General features: G+C 35.9%; 1 protein-coding gene across 2 annotated transcripts in view; it reads right to left on the reverse strand.

Annotated features, from left to right (window-relative positions):
- Window positions 1–22,103, reverse strand: part of DGKB (diacylglycerol kinase beta) — a 527,061-nt gene that overhangs the window by 386,538 nt on the left and 118,420 nt on the right. The window contains exons 4-5 of one of the 2 annotated variants that reach the window (XM_016218862.2): window positions 22,058–22,078; window positions 11,413–11,566 (exon numbers count right to left, since the gene is read on the reverse strand). In XM_016218862.2, the coding sequence (XP_016074348.1) occupies window positions 11,413–11,566; window positions 22,058–22,078 (175 nt within the window). The remainder of the gene's footprint in view (window positions 1–11,412; window positions 11,567–22,057; window positions 22,079–22,103) is intronic. The other variant, XM_016218863.2, reaches the window with a different exon arrangement.

Below are 22,103 nucleotides of genomic sequence, written 5' to 3' on the forward strand. Positions count from 1 at the left end.
GATGAGCTAATCCTCTCTTTCTCGCTTCCCCCTTATGGTACTGAAATGATTTCATCAGCTGGATTTAAATCTTTTATACAAAAATTCAGAACAAAACAAGAAAGCATAAAAAGAACATGTGACATTTATTTGGAAGAATGACAAATGTATTATACATTTCACTTATTTAGAACACACTTTATGATCATTTGTTTGTACTTCTAAGGCTAAGGTACATGGTATCCCATTATCAGCTTCAATAGTACTGAATATAAACAATTGGAGAATGTGAGGACCACATGATTTTGTTTGCCTTTCCTGTATATATACATAAACATACTTTAAACATCAATTATATGTTTAGCCCTAACCCTTTAAAGAAATTTATTGCCATAATAAAATTCATTTTGTTTGACAAAATGAGTAAATACTTCCCATTTTCTGTTCATGACATGTTGTAAACTAAAAACTGTACTATGTATTTAACTGTATCATAATGTTAATTTTAAAGAACTTGAAGTGTATAAACAAAATAATAAACATGCATGAAAACACACATTGAAGAACTAATTCATTAACTTGGCCAACTCCAATTATAGCCAAATTTGAGAGGTAAAATATTTAATTTTTGCAATGAATCATAGGGTGCAATAAAGAAAAAGATGCAATGGCAAAGACATTTCTCACAACTACTTTGTGACAAAATAGTTCACAGGGCTGGACTTTACTAAATCTTGAGGTGCTGAATTGATAAAAGCTCCCCGGCTCCACCCTCTTCGCAAGGTCAACCCACTTCCTCATATGTGGTGAAAATGCTTCTAAATAGTTTAATTCTCTAAAAGCAGGCCCTGGGCCTCAATCTGTCTGTGTAGAAAACGTTTTTACACCTTACTCTACCATTTATAATATATTGCCATTCCCTAAATCTGGCTGGAGGTCTTTCCCAAAATTTATCTCCCTCTATGACAGTCCCCAGCCCTGAAGAAAAGCCATTGTTTTTTTAAGCAGATTGTCCAGAACACACAGGAAATGACAGAAAGGCAAACATGGTGTTGCAAGCCCAGTTCCTTGTCTATAGCTCCTCAATGAGAAGATAAATGGAGCCCTAAGCCTCCTTAGCAGCCAGGAAAGACTCAACTCTACTTCGCACTAACAAATGCCACTTAACCCATCCGGTCACTGTGCAGCTCTCTTTAGACTTGGAACTGAACAGAAGCTGGGCAGAGCAAAAGCTGTTTCTCTCACCACAAACGGTCAATATTTAGCTCTGAAGATCATGTAACTGACCGACACCCAATTTCCAGGTTCTCTGACATGCCTAAGGTTATGTTTTTTAAAAATTTCCTCAGAAAAGTGAAGCCAGTATCCACACATGCACCATTTACTTTCACACACCCCTATATATCTATATATGTACTGTATATATATTACAGTGTACAACCAAGTACTAAATAAAGTGAAAACTAAGCATTGTAATTAGTGTATCAGTTTTATCAGGAAAAATTATCTTCTACTTTGAGCTTTTTCTATTTTTATAATGATTATACTAAAATATATATGATTATATATATAAACATTATATTATAAACATTCCTTTCTCTTCAAAGTTTAACTACACGTTGAACACTGCCTACTATTATATTCTTCAAGCAAATGATTCTCATTTTACTCCAATCTCCATGATCCACTTCTAGAAACAATAACCTGCAAAGCTTTGCTCTAATAGATACTCTGAATTCTCAAGGTTCAACTATTAGCATATAAGCTTGGGGAACATGTTCAATTACTGCCTCTGCTCCAGTTTTATTTTCAGATAATGAAAACAGCAGTGTCTCATACAGTTTTCCTTCACCTATTAAAGCGAAATACCCAAAACTAATAACATAAATTACATTTCTAAACTTCAAAGGCGATGTAATCGTCTGGCAATTTGGCTTTTCCATTTTTGAAAACAAATTTTAATAAAAATGTGCAGAAATGGATCAGGCTTATGAAGCAATTTGTCACATACTATAGCCCTGCTTCCCAGATCCATATTAATAGTCATGATGAACAGAATAACCAAGATTAAAAAATAGTTGTTGAGTATTAGTACACATTTCATAATTTTTAGAGTTACCTTTCCAATTATTTTTCTGTTACTATAACATTATTTTTTTATTTATTGTTCTTATGCAAACACAACAAAATAAAATAAGACTGGGTTGCAAATCAAGGAGAAACGTAAAATGCACTGGGATTGCTCAGAAGTGAGGACCGGCAGTGGGGACACAGTCTCTGACAAGAAACTGAGGTCATCAGAGCCCTCTCAGAACAGGCTGTGTTTCATGTTTGGACACTGGCAAAACCCCCAAACGTGCAATCATAAGGAACAGGACTCGGAAGTGCAGATCTCTGTGGGCAATGCTCTAGAGCCACTATTACTGAAGGAGTAATAATAATACCACTTCTGGCTGCGGGCCAGCAACTCTCCTTCACAGTGGTTTCATTGGTCCCTACAAATCTATTTTGCAGACAAGAGGGTGGAAAGTCAGAAAGGAAACTGCTGATGGTCAGGTAGCAATCGGGGAGGCAAGAGCTGAAGACTCCTCATCTCATTCCAAACGTCAGGTTCTTTTCAAAAGCAGCTGAAACAGCACCTGTCCACATCGGTCCTGCCCAATAGAGCACTCTGCTCCGACGGCAATGCGGTATCTGTGTGCCGCTCAATGCAGCAGGATTAGCCACGTATGATTGGTGAGCACACGAAACGAGGCTGGTGTGACACGAGGAACTTGATTTTTGTTTTACTTCAATGGTAACTAATTTAAATGTAAGTTAAACAGCTGCATTGGCCTAGCGGCTACCATACTGGACAGTGCAGGGAACATAGTAGATTCAGGTAGAGAATTGAAAGTTATTTGAATCACTGTCAGTTCCTTGAACATACCTAGGTAAGAGATTAAAACCACCACATATTAAAAGAGGTCATAATACCAAAATTTTGCCCCATTATAAAGAAATCCCAACAATGTTCTTTAAGGCTTACTGGACTCTTTCAGAATGTATGACATCTTAGGGGGAAAAACTACGCTGACTTGGACCTTTATTGCTATGTCTGCAAAACTGAAATGCTGAGAAATAACCTTTTTAATGAATAATGGTAATAGTTGGCATTCACTGAACACATATAATGTGCCTCGTACATTATGTTTTTGAGATCCTCAGTGCCCAGTAAGACAGGGGCACTTATTATCTCCCGTACGCATTCAGCCAAACGGAGGCAAAGACAAGTAGTGCAGCCACGACTTAAAATGCAGCCTAAAATGGGATTTGATGCCTGAAGTACAAATTCTTGGGGCCAGAGACAGAAAAATAAATCAGAGGAACCTGTATCCTGCCTCTCAAGAAATGATCTTTTGTTTTAAGAGTCTGTTTTTCAAGACTCTTAAAAGTGCACACATTGATTATTTCATAAACCTTCAGGAGGAAATTAGAAATCCTAGACATGGCTGAGAGCTCTAAATGTTCATTTTCAATCCAGGCCATTCCTTGAGACATCCATTATAATACATGTTTGTGAGAAGCACATGTACATGCATGTTTGCATGTATAAACATACACATACATATGTATTTACAAAAATTTTACCAGCATTTCCTATGGGGATTTTTTTCTTATTGCTGTTTTTTCTAATAGGTATACAACCAGCATGCTCTTTATAAACATAAATCCAAGTAAATATTAAGGGCCTTTAATATCAGTCATGTAAAACCAGTTTTTAGACACTGAGGATAAACCATTGAACAAAGCAGATGAAACCTTCTCATAAGGTTTTCATTCTACTGGATCACAGAAAATGCTCAATAATACTGCATGCTTTCTGGCTATTACTAGGCATTTTTAGAGCATATCACAAATTAAATAATGTTATTATTGCTTTGAGATTTTGCAAATTATGGAGTATTGTATTTGCCTTTATTAGAATTTCAAAAACTATAAAAAGTATTCATGAACAGGACAGTACAATAATCTTAAGATAACACTACCATGTGATATGCAATTATTAAGATATAACTGAAACTACAGAAACCCCTTTATCCTACATGAATAAATCTATTTGAACACTGAATGTCTGAACACCAAAATTTTATTTGAAACATTCAGAAAGAATAATAAAGTGACCCAAATAACCAAGTCCAATATATTCAAAACCACTTAATAATTAAAGAGGAGACTGTGAGGCAACTTTTCCTTTATTGACAATTTTATCATAAATGGGTACTTGAAATTATGGGGTTTTCTCTGGTTTTGGAGAAGAGCTTTCAGGGTTTCATGATAAGTGACTTATTGGAATAAAATAACTTGTGGATAACTACTACTAATAATAATAATTAGAAGTGTGAATTTGGTACCATAGGAGCATAAGAAATGCAATGGTTGATATAAATAAATGCTAATTGGCCAATGGATAGAAATTATTTTCTCTTTATTTCTAGAGCATTTGAATGTAGGTATGTAAGCTGCATGGACTAAATAGAATCATTATTATCAACAGTAAAAGGACATCAACATCAATAAATTTATTAATGCATTTTAAATGCCTACTGTGTGCCAAGAACCTTCCTTTCTCATAGTCACACAAGCCTTGTACTCTGTTCAGTTTATGTTTTTCGGGACCTTGTCTGCCCTTTTTAGCATTGTGGAAACTGAAGTAGCTTATTAGACACAAAAGACCTGTAAAGCTACCTACAGTAAAAAAGTACACACACACATGCACACACAATTTTTAATATCCTCAAGACAGTCCTGATAAGACTAATAGTTTCTTCTCAGCACAATTAATGAAGTGTGTCTTTTGGCAAGAACATTCACTAAAGTCATTTGGCAAAAGAATGTTTTCCCAAAGGTTCAAGTACCTCATTTTCACTGGGCAATTTTCTGTTCTTAATTTGATTAGCTTCCTTATGGACAAAAAGGAATTGTTTTTGCTTTTCTACATAAAAGAACTACTTGGTGTTGTGACTCTGGTTGTACAGCTAAATTCCACTGTTGATGCTGTAGCTCATCAGCACAAATTATCCATTGCCTCACTGAATGGACAATGAAAGGGAACCAAAAAAAGTACCTTAACTTTTTCAGAGACAGTTATTATTCTCAACACTAAATATCTTCTGGAGATATATATATATACCTTCATCCTCAATTCCCTCATGATAGCCCCCACGCCCCTGGCAGTGTGATTATTTTTTGGCTCAAAACCTTACAATGTCTTTCCAATTTCTTCTGGATAAAACTTAAAACTTAGCATGACAGATGAAACTCTTTACCATATGGCCTTGGGATCTCTCGCCTCTTCTCGAGCCATTCTCCCCCAGTCACTGGATCTATACCAGCCCAAATGAGCCAAGGCACAGCCCCATATCTCTCATTGTTTCCAATAACTCTATCTTCCTCCACCCCTCTAAGGCCATGAGGACTCTGATCCTGTTAGGGCCACTCCCCTAAACCCATCTCCAGGTTGTGTCTAAAACTTCCAAGGTCATCACTACCATCTGCTCTGGGACCATTTCCTTATGACCCTCATTTCAATTTCAGTCACCCTCAGCTCCGATCCTTGCCAATAGCACTCTTTACCATCTGACATGCTAAATATTTTTACTTATTTATTAGTCTTTCTCTCCCCACAAGAATGTAAAAGACTGTGGGGTGGGGGTGCTTTATTTTGCTCACTGATACATCCCCAGCAATTTAAATAGTGTGTGGCAATCTATAAGTGAGCAATAAATATTTTTGAATGAATAAATACTGAATGTCTTACAGTTTGTGTATTGTCCTTTGATGGGACATGATCTTGATATTTGAATATTTGAAATGTACATGTTGCCTTTTCTTTTTGGAATTCCCTTCCCATCCTCTCCCACTCATACCTGCTGCTATCTATACTTAACCTGGATACCTTAACTTATGATTAAAATCTCAGTCAGATGATCCTAAGAAATAGATCACAGCATTTATTTCATTGTAATGTATTTGATCACCTCATTGTCTATCTTTCTGCTTTACTCTAAGGATCCTTAGCTTGCCTGTGGAATTTCTGGAACAAAATGTGTCCCCCCAAAAAAGGATGGTTGGATGCATGAATGAATGAATGAAATGAATGAATGAATGAATTTAATAATTAAATCCCAAACTGGTCAAGTCACTACATGATCTGATTGAAAGGGTGCTAGGAAAATCTTCTCTCTTTCTGCCTATAAAACAACTAATAAGAAATAATAACAAAAACTCTTACACTGACCCATAGATAACAATGAGCATTAACTTTATAGAGTCAATGTTTCAAACATCGTGGAACTCAATAGGAATAAATAGTATGAGTGTCTGAACCAGGTAACAAGTCATATTACGTTCTCTTTAATTACTATGATCTTAGCTAAAGCAACAATTACAAATTACTACTATTAATTTGTATCCTATACAAAAAGAATGATAATTTAGCTGAAGGTAGTTAATACCTAGAGCTTTTGCCGAGTTGGCATAGATAAAAGCTGGGGAGGGGCCAGGATGCACCAGTTAGTCTTAGAAGAGATTGTGCGCCTTTTACAAGGGCTCCCAGGTTGCTTCCAGTTGCACCCTCTAGGTAACCCATCTTACTGATCACTGTGTTCCTAGCATGGATCACAACATGTGCAACTGAAGTAGAGTGAAGTGTTAGCTGAGGCTTGAAAAGTTAAGTTTTGTTATGAGATCTGGGCAGAGGAAACATCATGCAAGAAAGTATGGAGTCCTGAGTAAGCAGAGCATTTGTAGCAAACAGTTGGACGTGGTATGGGTCTGAAGTGTCCGGGGCCATAAGACAGAGAATTTGAGGCTTTTGGCAGACTCTGTAAGCTGCATGACATTGGGCTTAATGCTGTGGAACTGAGATTTTATTATCTTCTTAATTAATGGCATTGTCCAGGCCCTGGGGTCTCCTTAAGGGCACTTCAGGAGGAGGTGTCTGGAAAGGTGGGGGGAAGGCAGAGTGAGTAGGGTTCCCCATATCAATATCTCCCCTGCACCGCCTCCCTTCACCAAAGCAACACGGCTTTAATTGGCTTTAAATATCAAGGATTTAAATTTTCTTGGAAAATAAAATTTAAAAAAACCCAAAACATTCCATGAGGTGATAGTGAAGGCCTAAACCTTGGAAAGCCAGGAGTAATATAACCAGGCTTGTGTTAGAAAGAACATGTGGGAGATGGGCAGTCAGGGCCCATTGGAGCCATGCATACGATCGTCTATAATACAAACAGTGATGAACAGAACTGACCCCAACAGAATGGCTGAGATGAAGTAGTTACCATTTGTAATTAACTAAACATGAGGCAGTGGAGGCAGGAAGAATTCAAGAATTTAGGGCTGGAAAAATTGATAGGTAACTGAGTTCATTCGCTAAGAGAAGAGCTAGGAATGGAAGCAAGTTTGGGTAGAATACCATTTTTTGACTTTCAGACACATCTAGTTTGACTCCTTATGGGACATCCAGATGAAGATCTCCATCTGGAATACAGCTAATACACATCCTCTGTGAGCTGAAGAAACAGTTCTGGGTTGTGTAGGAAATAATTGGGCCTATTTTTTGTATGATGTGGAAAAAAAAAAAGTCATGTGTTGAGAATGAAGGGGAAAGATTCGAGTGAACTAAGAAAGTTTGGAAAACTTTAACCTAATTGACCTAGCAGCAAATATCAAGAATAAATACATTTCACAACAGAATTTTCAAAAACTGAAGAGGTGTTAAGGTCATGTTAATACTGGGTGTTGGGAACCTGAAATGGCAACAATCAGGAAATTTAAGAAATTTATCTCTGGTTATCGTCAGTGTTCAAGTTGTAGGAACTGAAATATGAGATCATAACATTGATTCATAGTTAAGGGTTTATGAGCTACTTTCAGAAAAACAAAGGTTCCACATGCTTCAACGATTCTGTAAAGAAAATAGTCCCAGTGATAGATTTTAGGGATGACGTTAAGATCTGAAATTGGTCACTGGACTAGCCGAGAGGTGAGGGATTAGAGACCTGACATTTACAATGAAGCAGAACAGGCTCTGACAAAGTTAGAAAGATAGTGCACTAAGGAGACTTTCAAAAATGAAAAGCCAATGTGGGAACAGTAGAAGTAATCTTCTTATATTTAAATAGGTGATAAGAAGCCATCATATTGCAACAAGGTGTTCCAAAAATAATAAATCATCCAGTACACAAAATTTCAGATGGCTCATTAGGTGTTAAAAGTTCAATAAAACACAACTGCACATGCAACCTTTACAGCTATTTATAATGATTTTTTTTTTTAAATTTATTCTATACAAGCTATTTTTTAGATTTTATCTATTTCCTATGTTTGATTATTGCTCATTAACAGGAATAACATTTTGTTTTCCTCTTTAGATTTCCTTTTTATTGAGAAACCCTTATTGTTCCATTGATATATAGTCAAGAATAGCTACCATATTCCTGATGCTGATGTGGTAATAAAATATGGGGAACTCTAAGAGGGAATACAAAAGTAAGTAACAGAGCCTCTCTATTCAACATTAATCTGTGATTTTTTTTTCAGCCACAAATACATTTTGGGTAGACAACTCAGATTATTGCAAAGGAAGGTTCTAGGAATAAAAAATACATTTATTTTTCAGTTTCAGAGTCAAAGATACCCAGGCCTTGAACACTGTATTGCAGTCTTCTGTTCCTTATTTACCAGGGAAAAAAGTATCAAAGTCTGAAAAGTATATAGGGTTAGAAACAGCCCCACAAACAACACTGGGCACTTATGTTTCAAAAGGTGGACGCCAAGCTTTCAAAGGCATCACTGTCTAGTTTAGTTTAGATGCAGGAGGGTTACACAGCCTTTCTTGTAATTCCTTTAAATCGGGTCTGTGTAGAATATGTGATTGTCCCAAACACAGCACAAGCTATTATTCCATAATCTTTTTTTTTTTTTTTTTACATTTTGAGACCTGATTTGATTTCTGTTCCTTGTAAATTTGGCATCTTCCATGTAGTACTTACTACATGCTATTTGAAAAAAAGAGGGTTTGAGGTTAAAATTTCTGGCAATACTATCTAAATGATTTATGGTCTGTATCCTGTCTGACACAGTTACTGAGACAGAAAACATATCAAAAAATGCTCACTCTTCTCCTTTCTCAAAACCCAAGGGCAATGTTGCTTCATGTCAATTAAATAGGAAAAACATTGTTATTGTATTGCATCTAAGGTAATGTGAAATCCGTTTAAAGCATGAAATGGAGAAGTGGGAAGTAGTCATTTCTAGATCAAAGTGAGCAGTTGTCCCATTTTAAAATGTTCAGCTTGGAACACTGGTGAGTTCGGACCCCATACTTTAAGGACAGATCAGATAGAAAAACAGCTGATTTAGAGAAAAACAGCAAGTGCGAGGCCTCTCAATTCATGAGAGAAGAGGAACTATTTTAGGGACTAAAAACATTTGATGGGTAGACAGAGGCTAGGATAAACATTAATTCTTATATATTTTGAAGGGATCAGATCTATCATGTGGAAGGAAGGTGCATTCTCGTTTCTAAGAAGCTTGGACCAAAATTACTCTAGGAAAAATATATTATTTCATTCATAGAAGGGGACACAGCACAGTATAAGGCTTAATAGTGTGGACCCTTTGTAGGATTGCCCAAGTTGTATTTATGGCTGAATCATCTTTTTCCTAATTATAGTTTTTAAAATTTTTATTCATCTGAGGGCCAGTTATTAAACTTCTTGTCTCTTACGCTTCCACATGCTAATTTTGGTGGCTGGCCTGGAAGTCTCTGGACCAATGGCTCCCTTTGGGATTCCCTAGGCCCTTTTCAGAGGGTTTCTAAAGTCAAAACAATTTCAATGACGATTCTGAGCTATCATTCGCTTTTTTCACTCTCATTCTCTCATGAGGGTATCATGGTGTTTCCAAGAGGCTGTACAAGATAGATATGGCAACAGAGAAGCAAGTCTGGTTATTTAGCTCTCTAAAGAAGCAGGATGTTAAAGACAATGCAACAATGTAAAGCAAGGCCCCTCTTCTCAGTATTTGTTTAAAGTCATTTTTCATAAAGATATGTAATTTTGGTTGCCTATAATGGGTTGCTCGTGGTTATTTTTAGAATGTCTCATCTTTAATGTGATAAATAGCAATAGATATCACCTACATAAACAAAAGCTATTTGGGGTCCTCAATAATTTTTAAGGGCCCAAAAGAGACCTAAGGTCAAAGAGTGTGAGAAATGCTGCAGTAGACTCCATTTCTCCGTTGCCCGCTAGAAACCAGCTGGGTTCACAGGGCGGGTGCACTGCAGAGATTAGAGGGCAGGAAGGAGAAGGGGCGGGCTCCGGCTAGTCTACCTGCACGCCCTGCTGGATCTCTCCAGCATTTCCCCCTCGCAGCACATGGTCCCAGTAGCAATAGGCTCTAGTCTCTGCTTATTTCCACACAATCAAAAGCACAGTGAGGTCTCATTACAGGTCCTGTACAGACCATGGTAATGCTCCTAAGGGGTCTGACATCTAGGGCTGCAAGGCCCTCCTTGAGCTCCTGAGCTACCAAGCCAACCATGCTGCATCCTCTCCACAGCATTCAGAACTTTCCATCCCAGCTCAAAGAGGGCCTTTCTTCCAGCTTCTGGGTTTCGATGACTCCCACCTAGCGGCAGCGTGTGGTTCTACCTCTGCATCACCTCAGTGCTCCTCTTTGCTTTTTCAACTGGCCAACACTGTTTACCTCATTTCCTATTTCACATTCCCTAGAGTTATATGGTGAGATTTTAATTTTCCTGACTGGATGGAGAATGATAGGATTAGCAAAGGTTATTAATGTATTAGACATCTCTAAAAAGCTATACATCATGAAAGAACTAATCATCTCTATGTTGAGAAAAAATTTAATTAAGCATCTTAGAGAAAAATTAACTTTTCTTTAAAATTACAAATGTAACAATGTAAAAGTATATTGGTAGTTTGCGCAATTTGTATTAAATATTATGTTTTCTAGACATAACTGCTTTGTGACTATATATATATATATATATACACACACACACACATATACATACATATGTGTGTATATATATACACACACATATCACATATATAATCCACTCATTTAAAAGACAACTTTTCTATATTTGATGAAAGTATCTCTTAACATTATTACCTAAACGTAGACTTTTATTACATTGAATGACAAGTGATGGATACTGATAAAGTCTATTTTCTCTAATGTTTAGCTATAATCATTTTGTAGACATTTTAAACTCTTTTCATAATTTTAGTATGAAAGTATACATCCTGCAACAAAGGTCATTTTTAAGCCAACATCCCTTCTGTTACAGTGAACTTAATAGTGATTTTTTTTTTTTACTGTATATAAATTTTTAAAGTAAACAATTAAACTTACCACCTGAAAGGAGAGCAGGCTTACTTTTCACCATCGGGCTGGAATGGGGAAACTTGTTGCTAAATGACATGAAGAGGTGTGCTGTGAAATCATCGGGAAGCTCAGCTTCCAGGAATGTCTTCATAAACAGCTTGAAACCTTCAAAATCTATTGTCTGAAAAAAATTAAATATATATTTAAGACTCAGCCAATTTAAGATTTTGTGCTTTGTTAAAAATTATTAGTAATAGAAGTGACCTTGTTTTTATATATAAGTCTACAAAAGGAGGTCACTATTTGAGAACTAGGTTGGGCAGTCCTAGGCTAACATTGGTGATTAAATGCATTTGTCGTACCTGTGGCAGTGCAGCAGGAAGAGGAGGGTCTTTCCAGCAGATATTCCCACAATATCTGTATGACCTCAGAAGTTTACTCTTTGAAACTTTGTTCCCTCCCCCGTAAATTGGGATTAATACTCCCAGTTCCTCAGAGCTGTTGCAATGATTAAATCAGGCCACTAAAGGGAACACACCAATGCAGATTCATGAATACTCCAAAAGGAAGGACTTTCTCATCTCCTTTTCTTGTCTCTAACGGTGAATATTGTTTTCAACAATTAGAAAAAGTGGTCAATGTTAGAATTGGGTCCTAATACCAAGATCAATAGAAGCAAAATCCCAAAGCAAAAGTCTAAAACTTCCTAGGCAGACTTTCAAAGGAACCTATTTCAAGATCCTTGCCCACCCTTACTCATTGCAGGCCTATCAAAGAGCAGACGTTTTTTGAAGACAATCATTGCTGCATTGAGAGTCTCCAGGTCCACCTGAGGAAATGGGGATGGAAGCCACCTCCTATTCTCAAGTTAATAAGAGAATTTTACAGGAGCTACCCAGAGAGCTTGCTTTCTCCAAGCACGGGGCAGTGGGCCAAGGCCTGACTGTCGCCTGGGAAAATGAGGGCAAAGGCAAGCAAATGGTGCTATATTCGGCTCAGCCAACACTCCCATGACTGCAGGCACAACGATGAATAGCTGTTCCCTCTGAAATAGATGTAGAACACATGGAACAGAAGAGCAGGGAAATGGTGCTGGGTCCTGTCCAGTAGGCCATTTGGAAAAACAAGGAGACCTACAAAGAAGAAGCTGGAATAAGGCCACATCCAGATCAAGAGGCTGCAAGGACTACGGGCCTCACAGGAAGCCCTTGAAGGGAATGTTTTCCTTACTCAGTTTTAATGTAACTGAGATGAATCTAAAAATAGGGCAAAAATAAAATTTGGCAGACTGATGCTCATAATTTGGTTCAAACTCCTGGCAGATGACAATAAAAGTGATTTCTTAAACTGATACTTTGGATAGAAAATATCTATTTTTCCTATGTAATAACATTAAGGTAAGGTCACTGAGAATGACCGATTTTATTATTATAGTAGTTTGAATAAACCTAAAATGGAATATGACATACAGGAATGTCATTAGAGAAAGTAGATATTTGTTCATTAGATATTAGATATTGTGCAAATTTAATATACATATATACACACATATATATACATGTATATCGATAGATATGTTCTTGTCCCTAATATAATCGCAAGCCAGTAAAGCACAAAGCCAAATGCTTCTCTTTGCTTACTAATGGTTCTAAGACTGCACATTAATGTGAAATTTTAGTGTAGTTTAGTCTGTTTTGCATGCTCATTCTCAGAAGGGCACGTCAGACATGTATATTGGTGGAAGTAAAAAGACTTCATTTCTTCCATTTTTAATAAATCACCACAAACTTTTATAAATTCTAGTGGTGGACTGACCACACAACAAAAACTATGAATATTATAAAAATATAAGAATAGCTTCAAATAACAGAAGTATTTTCTAAAAGCAATTTGCTACAAAGAATGAAGCCAACGTTTTAAAATACACAGATGAGCCCCACCAGTGTGGCGTGGCTCAGTGCTTGAGCACTGACCTATGAGCCAGGAGGTCACAGTGTGATTACCGGTCAGGGCACATGCCCGGGTTTTGGGTTTGATGCCGGGTAGAGGGCGTGCAGGAGGCAGCCAATCAACCACTGATGACCACTGATGTTTCTTTCTCTCTCTCCCTGCCTCTCTCTGAAATCAACAAAGACCTACTTTTAAAAATACACAGATGAAGCCAACTGCCAGACCACTGTGTACAAATACATTCTGTTGGTCAGGGGCCCCTATTTGTACTAATAGGGCTTCTTAGAGGTGGCCTATCGAAAGGGAAGTAATCCACTTTCAGCTGGACGAGCGACCAACAGTGAGAGATAACCCTCAGAGTTCATTTTATTGCAAAGTTATGGGAAGTCTGTGTGATGAACATATTCATTGGTGTGGTTGCTCTTCCTTTGGCATCCGAAGCCTTTTGTAATCAGCAACGTGTTGGCATGAAGTCAGACTACCTGCATCAACTCTCAGATCCAAAACTTCCTAGCTGATGATGGTGGGGACCCCTCTTAATAAGGAATACATTACTTCTCAGTCCATTTGTTCAGCTATCAGGAAAACTCCCTGAACTTTCTCAAGTCTTACAGCTCTCCCCTGCTCAGCAAGCAAAAAAGCTTCTTAGTTTTATTTTCTAACAGCTCTAAGCCTTAATTTTCTGCATATAAAATCAACCATTCAGGGTTGTTACCTGAATGTAATAAATCAATGTCAACCCATGTAAAGGGTATTTCATGCACCCATGGCACATAGTATGTAAAATAAATAAAATAAAATGAATAATTAAAGGAAGCATTGGTCATGGTTAGATGGACTTTTATCTTAATGTGCCCTCCTCTTTATTCCCAAAAAAGCCTGAAAAATTCACTGCATCTTCCCACATCAAACCTGCAGTTTTTTATATCTTAGACGTTTTACCAAAATCATTCTGTATCAGACCATTTTGGCAAATTACTGCTTTCAGAAAGCAGGCATTTAAAAACAAATTACCTTACTTTAAAAAAATAAAAGCCTATTACAGACATAATAGTGGAATATAAATTTCCTCATTTCTTAAAAGATTTCTATGAGATGATGTCATCCTACTTATTTCTGAAGTTTTACTGATGACTAAACTTCCTTCTTGAAAATCTTTACAGTGTTGAAGGGAGCAAATTTCCTTTCTCTTAAATTTCCCGTTATTACACACAACTTACAATGTTGCAAAACCAAAACTTCTTCAAAGCAAAATATATTAGCTGCTTCAGTATTTCCAACGCATTGAGGATTTATTTTTCAATGTCCTTCCTGGTAAACCCATCTTCTTCTTACATTATTAATAACAGGTTTTCAAGTCTCTCCTAAAATTCTGTGTTGTCCAAAATGTGGACAGATATTGTCCTCAATCTATACGCTTTCCTTATCTTGTGATTTAGCAGAGCATTTCCAAATTTAGGTATGGTGTATTTGACTGCCGTCGTGTAGCAGTATTAGAATTCATTTTTGAAGATTGTGACCTTTAAGTAGAATAAATCATTTAAATGCCTGTCAATGGAAACACTAATGAAAACAAGTTGGGACACACTTAATTAAATTGCCTGGAAGCTCAGGGATACACTCACCGAGCAATGCTTAAGATTTTGAACTGTTTGGCGGGGGGGGGGGGGTGTTCCCCCTAAGGAACATCCACAGACTATTTAGGAAGATGCTCTAGAGAAGCTGTAAAGAACGCAGGCTGATGAAGCTGCTCAGACACTGCTGCCAAATTGGCACACATTTGAAACATGTTTCTATATGACGTTCGTTATTATATCTGACCATCTGCAGCTTTTGTTTTTAAATCCCTGTTAATACTAAAGAAATAACACTACTGCTCGTCCAAGTAGATTCAAAGTGAATGAAAATAAATGTTGTCATCCTATCATTACTTTATCTTGGCAGCTTCAGGATGGAGGGTTTCTCAGATTCAGCAAATGTGTACTATGCACCCACTTTGTACTGGGTTCTGCCCTAGGTATTGGGAATAAAGATATTACTGGAATATGTGAAAATCCTTCCATTTAGGGGTTGTCTTCTAATGAATGGAATAAAAATAACAAAGTAAAAAGGGTAAATGTACGTGTCTGATGGTACTGTATTAAGTTTTGTGGGAAAAATAAGACAAAGGTTTATATATTTGGGAGGGAATGCTTATAGTTTTAAATCTGATGATCAGGAAATGAGCATTTTTTCTTTGAATAATGATTTAAAGGCGATAAGGGAGAGAGCTTTGCACATTTTTGGAGAAAGAACATTCCAGACAGACAAAGCACATAGTGCAAATGTTCTGAGGTTGGAAGGTGCTCCATCTTGGAGGAATTTCCATAGGAACCAGTGAGGAAGAGCAGGAGACTGGAGCAGGAGGCTGGATAAGGGGTGAGGGGAGCTAGAGTAGTAGGAGACAAGGTTAAGGTATGATCTTTGTTGGTGTGTACCCTGGGGCAGATCATGCAAGATAGCAGACCATCACCTTATGGCTTTAAGGCAGAGGGAGAGGAACAGTTATTGGAGCATTTGGAGAGGAAAACTCAGGATCTCACATACGTATTAATTAGCTGTGCATACAAGTTTGTTAGGAAATGTGAAAATTGAATGTGGACTATCTTTTGCCTGATATAAAGGAGTATTATTATTATAGTCATACGGTTCTGTTAATTAATAAATGATCTTTAAAAGACAAAAATAAATCATTTATCTATTATAGATTAAATAACTAGCTAAGACCATGAACAAAGAAATCACTTTAACTTATTTTTCAACAGTTGTTGATTGAATGCCTCCTGTGCGTACCATATATACTATGTTAGCTTCTGGGCAAAAGCTCTCCGATCAAGTGAGATAAGCAATAACTTAGCCGGAGGTTTGCTTTATCATTTACTCTTCAATTTTGCTATAAAATTTATAATTAACGAATTGTGTTAAATTGAAAAATAATGTAAAGGCCATTGTTTATATTAAAATATTAAAATATTTTCAGGGGAAAAAGTGCATTTTAAATGCCTTCCTTCTTGTGCCTGTCTTGTACTACAGTTGATTACTCATTACTTGAGATAAGAGAGAGCTGCTTGATAGTCCTGTAAAACGGCCATGGAGGAACTTCCTTTACAGGGAAAGCTTGAAGAGTGTGGACACCTGGAATTTTTAAAATTGGTTTTGGCAAATGAAAGCTTCTTTACCATGTTAGAGGCGCATAGTCAATTAATTGCAGCTTTGCCTAAGAAGAAGAATTAGTAAGACTCAGTAGAAAGAAAATTAGAAATATATTTTTTAGTAAAAGATGGAAAGTAGCAAGAATAACAAACAGTACTACTTTAAGTTATTTTAGTGCGTAATTACAAAATGCAAATAATGGATTAGAAGAATCTTAAGTAGGATGTTTTTATTATGCTTTTCAATATAACTTGTAATCAAGGGTCTGTATCCAAGTAAGTTTTGTGCTTTGGTTGGAATGCACTTTAATCTAGCATGACCTGTCTTATCTATTGCTCATGGTGTCGCTGGGACAGGTGTGAGCTGTTACTGAAGCACACATATGTTCTCTAAAGTTATTTTCTCCTCAAAAAACAAAATTCATTAAGAACTTCTTGAATAACTACGTATATATAAAAATGTTACTTTTTAATTATTGCTTACTTGTATGTTCACCTTTAAAGAAAATTTTGAAAGGGAGTTCTCTTAATGCAGATGTGTGTGAAGGCAAATTTACAAGTTTATCTTCTTTCATGCTAGGCTACAAGATCCAACATGACTTTGCACCACATAGTGTTCAACATAATGTCTTTTACATTGCAGAGCCTCATTATATACATGGACACTGAAATAGCAAAAATAAAAATTTACTCAACTACCTCTTTTTAGGCAATCTAGCAAGGAAAAACATTGATTTAGGTGGGATGATAAGAATTTGTAAGATAGAATAAATACCAAAAGAAAAAAAAAGTTTCTCAGCAGGAATATATTCTTTTACTTAATAAATCTCAAATGAGGTGATTTTAAAGTATAATAGTATATGGCTTTATATTTAATATTGAAGTAGATCTAAATCTAATGATAAAATAATCAAGACTTTGAAAGGATTTCAAATATATGCTATCCCATGTATTCTGTTCTTTTTAATCTCTCAAGGCCCAAATCTCCCATGGTTAGTACTGTGAGAAACATCAAGTTGAGAAGGATCAGGAGACCAGGAAATAGCCAACATGTAAGAGTGAGAGACTGAGATTTCACAACTGGGTCAGGGAATCCACTCATTATTTTCAAGGCTTAGGAATTCCCTGAGTTGAAACATTCTGTCAGCAACCTATAAAATAGATTTATTAGTTTGACACTCTCTGATAGCAAAGATCGTCTTGACCATTTATGTTTCTCCCATGGGACCAAACACAATATCTAGTGTATATTATACAAGCATTTGGGATGCAGTCCAATAGCTTCTTTCTGTTCCAAATGCTTTTCTCACTTTCTGTATGTTTATCTCTCATAGGTCGTTGTTTCATGCCAAACTCTTCTTTAAAGCCCCCAATCTCTCTTTATAATCTTTACAGTCTGTGATCTTTACAGTCCATTATACATAACTGGAAAGATGATATTAGACATTTGATTAAAATATTTGTTGCGTATAATAGAAACACTATCTAAATGTTACTGTGTTCTAAGGAACTACACTAAATTTGTTATGTGTATGCTACACTTTAATCCTCACAATAATCCAGTAAGTACATGCTGTTATCACTCCTATATAACTGAGGCTTAGAAATTTAAATAAATTGCCATGGTCTAAAAACTCTTAGCACCAAGGACGTAAATATTTCTAACTTCAAAGTCCACTCACTATATTATAGTTGACCAAAGTATAATCTTATGGACAGATTTGCCAATATTCACACATAATACAAGATACTTTGCCACTGGTTTATCACTATTAAATGCACTGACTAATCTATCAATAATCTTGCCATTTCATAAAAAAATGATATAAAAGAATGATAACATAAAGGTAATGATCACTTCTTAAGTTATATAAATACCTAATCACTATGCTGTACACCTGAAATATAATAGAGTAGGCCAACTGTAATTGGAAAATAGATAAATATATAAATACTTCAGAGAAAATAATAAATAAATAAAAGTAATGGTATTATCATCTACTTATTTACCCAATCTTGAAAAATCTGAGTTGACTATAACTCTTTTCATACCCTTTGACATTCCAAGTGTAACCTATTACTTTTGACTATATATCAGAAATGTGCTCTAACTCTGCTCCCAACCTCCATTATAATCCTCACTGCTATCCCAGTTTTCATCACTTACTTGTACTACTTTAATAACTCATACCTGGTCTACTCTTCTACTCAAGTCTACTGTACATATTGCTTTTGTATGTATTTTTCTCAATGGGAAATTTAGCTTGTTGATCTTAAAAATATCATTTATAATTTCCTTTACTATTAAAAAACCTTAAAACCCTTAGATATTCTAAGACTGTCTACCCAAATCTCTATGTTTATTTTCCCCTAGTATCTTTTACAGCACTATTAAAAAAAACTATTAGTGATATTGAAAACGCACAAACAAAAAGAACAGACAAACCCTAAAACTAAACTTTAAGTTGTACTTCTCCTTGGAAAAATGCAAAAAAAAAGATCACCTGAAGATGCTAGCATCATTTTTGTCCTGTAACCTGGATTTTAACTCTTGTAGCAATTATTTAATAAATGTTAAAACAGTATAGATAGTGCTTGAGTTCCACATGGCTAAGTTGGCTGTTATTATTAAAACTATAGAGTTATTAAATTATTTTCCAAATTAGTTAAGCTTGTTTTTAAAAGTCATTTGTAGAGAAAACAATTAAAAGCAATTAGTAGTATATTAAATACTTATTTTTAGATTTCTGTATGTTTAGTATAGAAGTTTAGGGGAGAAAAAGATGAATTGTGATCAATATTGCCTAGCCACATTAAGCAAATTATTAATTTAAGCTTTCAATTTAGCACAACATGTAGCAGATGATCCATTCTCAAATTCTAAATGTTTCCATAGATAAAAGACAGTGTATTTTATAGTGTATCTTTATAAATGTTGAGATTTGATCCTCAGTGTAACTATTAGAAACCTGCAGGAAGCTATTGAAATTAATTTGTTTAATTATTATATGATATAACAAATTATTCTCATGTATTTATGTAAGTACCTTTTCAAATTGTTGGACATGATTTCATTTTAAGCTACAGCAATTTTTCTGAATATCAAGACATAAAAACTGAAGTTGCATATTGAAATGAAAGCTATTATATATTTTAACAATAATTAGTGCATAGTTAATATCAGGTTAAAAACAGAATTCCAATATGCATTTCATTATTTAATTTGTTGGTGTGTTTTCAAAGCTGTGTTCTAGTTGTAGGCTTGATAAGAAGAGGAAGATTGTGTTGATAGCAATAGGGAAGAGAAACTGATGGTCCTGGCATTTGTGCAGTCATGGTACATGGAGCAAGTACAACAGACACAATAACTCTACTACCAGGACAGCGTCTGGACTGTAGCCTGGCTTGTATTCCACTCATACCTCATGGTAGAAGGAAATTAGAGTTGGAAAAGGTATCAGAGTTATATTTCTTCACTTTATAGATGAGAAAAGTGAGCCTCTGAGAAAATCAGGATTACAGGATTGGTTGGGGGTGTATCTCAGATATTCTCACTTTCACCTTTCATACATACTCCGAACTTCTGTATGAAACCATGTTGATCACCAAAATGTGACAAAGAGTCATTGCCTCTAAATACCAATGGAACCCCTACATGTCAAACATGAAGCTATTTATTTTACATAGAATTTAACTCTTTTAACAAATCAATAAGGCAGACACTCTCTTCTTTTTATAAGTAAACAAACTGATGCTAGGAGAGATTAAGTAACTTATCCAAGACCTGCTAATATGTGGCAGATGTGGAATTTGAACTCAATTCAGTTGAACTCCTAAGATCACATTTTCTGTTATACTTTCCAGATGCTTTCTTTAATGGGAAAGGTTGGTTTTGGTTCTGGAAGGACAATTATAGCTTACAATAAAAGGGTGTTTATATCATTGCTAATAATTATATCAGTGTCAATATCCTTGTTAAAGACATTTAAGATATTTTAGTAGGCAGCAACAGTACAAAATGTAGGTTCTGAATGCCCAGGTTACTTTTACTTTTTAAGGGATTAAAGCAACTTACTTGTCTGAATGTAATGGATATATATATGTGTATATATACATACACACAAAACTATATTACAAAATACCAAGTACAAAGATAAGGGAAGCCCAGGGAGCTATGAAAATGCAATTCAGCCTTTGGCCAAGGATCATCTGTTGACAGGAAATGTAAAGAGAAAATCCTACATTCACAGGACACTGAGAGACAACGGACACATATAGAGCAACAAATACACATGCCCTCATTCTTTATTTTCCTTTGGCTACCCTGAGGCTCTCCTGTTCTTTCTGTTCTGCAACTGGAGTTGCCTACCTAAGTAACTGTATATAGGACAAAGACTGAGCAAGCAGGGGAAAGGAAGAAACTCATTCTGTTGACCTCAAAAAAAGGCAAAACTAACTCTGACACCACTTTTCATTCAGCCTCCAGTGGGGGTGCACGTTGTGCAGAAAGGTGTTTGTTGATCAAAGTGCTCAATGAATGCCCTTCAAAAAAGCAACTATTTTCTCTGAGGACTTGCCTCCTAATATCATAAAGCCCATATAGCCCACCTTTGGAGGAGCTAGTAGGTTTGCACAAAGTTCAGGGATGAGTTCAGGAAAGGCTGTCCTCTGAGAGAGGCTAGTAAAAGTCATCATAGTTAATGAGTTGCCATTTCAGATGTGCCTTATTCTAGGACATTGTAATAGGCAGGACCTCCATCAGAGTCAGTCAGATCATTCTGATGTAATCAATTGGACTGTAACACCTTTGAGATGAAATTATAGTGTTGTTGTCATTGAAGCCACAGGGAACCTTGTGAAAAGCTGCTACTACATATCCAATATTGTCCAAGGTGGCAATATTACAGTTTTAGAAAACTCATGTGTATTAGTAAGATATAGTCCTAGTGTGATAGAAAAGTCCATTTAGAGAACCCCAACATTTTGTTCTAATTCTCTATACCCAATTGAACTATGAACCTAAAACTTGCTTTACAAAATGGATTTTACCAGGACAGAGTAGTGGAAGCAACAGATAGTTTACTCTTTTCCTCAGAAGAGCAAAATTCAATAGGTTTTTGTTATATTTCCCTCACAGATTATAACAGCACTAGTGACCAAATTTGAAAAAGTCCTTATTGTATTTAAATGCAATTTTTAAACCTCCCACTAATAAATTAAGGCCTTCATTAAATAAATTCTTTTATCAGAGCCTGATTATGTTCCAGGAAATTAGAAAATTAAATTCTAATATCTATAAAGTTAAAGCCCACACACAGGACTGTTTTAAATTCCATGATTAATGAATCAGTCTCTCCATTTGAGACTCTGATTTGAATATCAGTAAATTATAACTTTCTAAGCATAGGTAATCTTGCATATTATATAAATATTATTGGTACAGAAGTATAGCTGACTGATATAGATGAGAAATTCACAGCTCACATCAGAATAAAGAATGACAGAGTTGAATAGAAAAGAAAATGTCTTACTTGGTTAAGAATGTCTTGTTTCTGTGCATGCAAGGAAAGAAAGAAT

This window comes from Miniopterus natalensis, chromosome 10 (genome assembly GCF_054644295.1).
Source record: "Miniopterus natalensis isolate mMinNat1 chromosome 10, mMinNat1.hap1, whole genome shotgun sequence".
NCBI lineage: Eukaryota > Metazoa > Chordata > Mammalia > Chiroptera > Miniopteridae > Miniopterus > Miniopterus natalensis.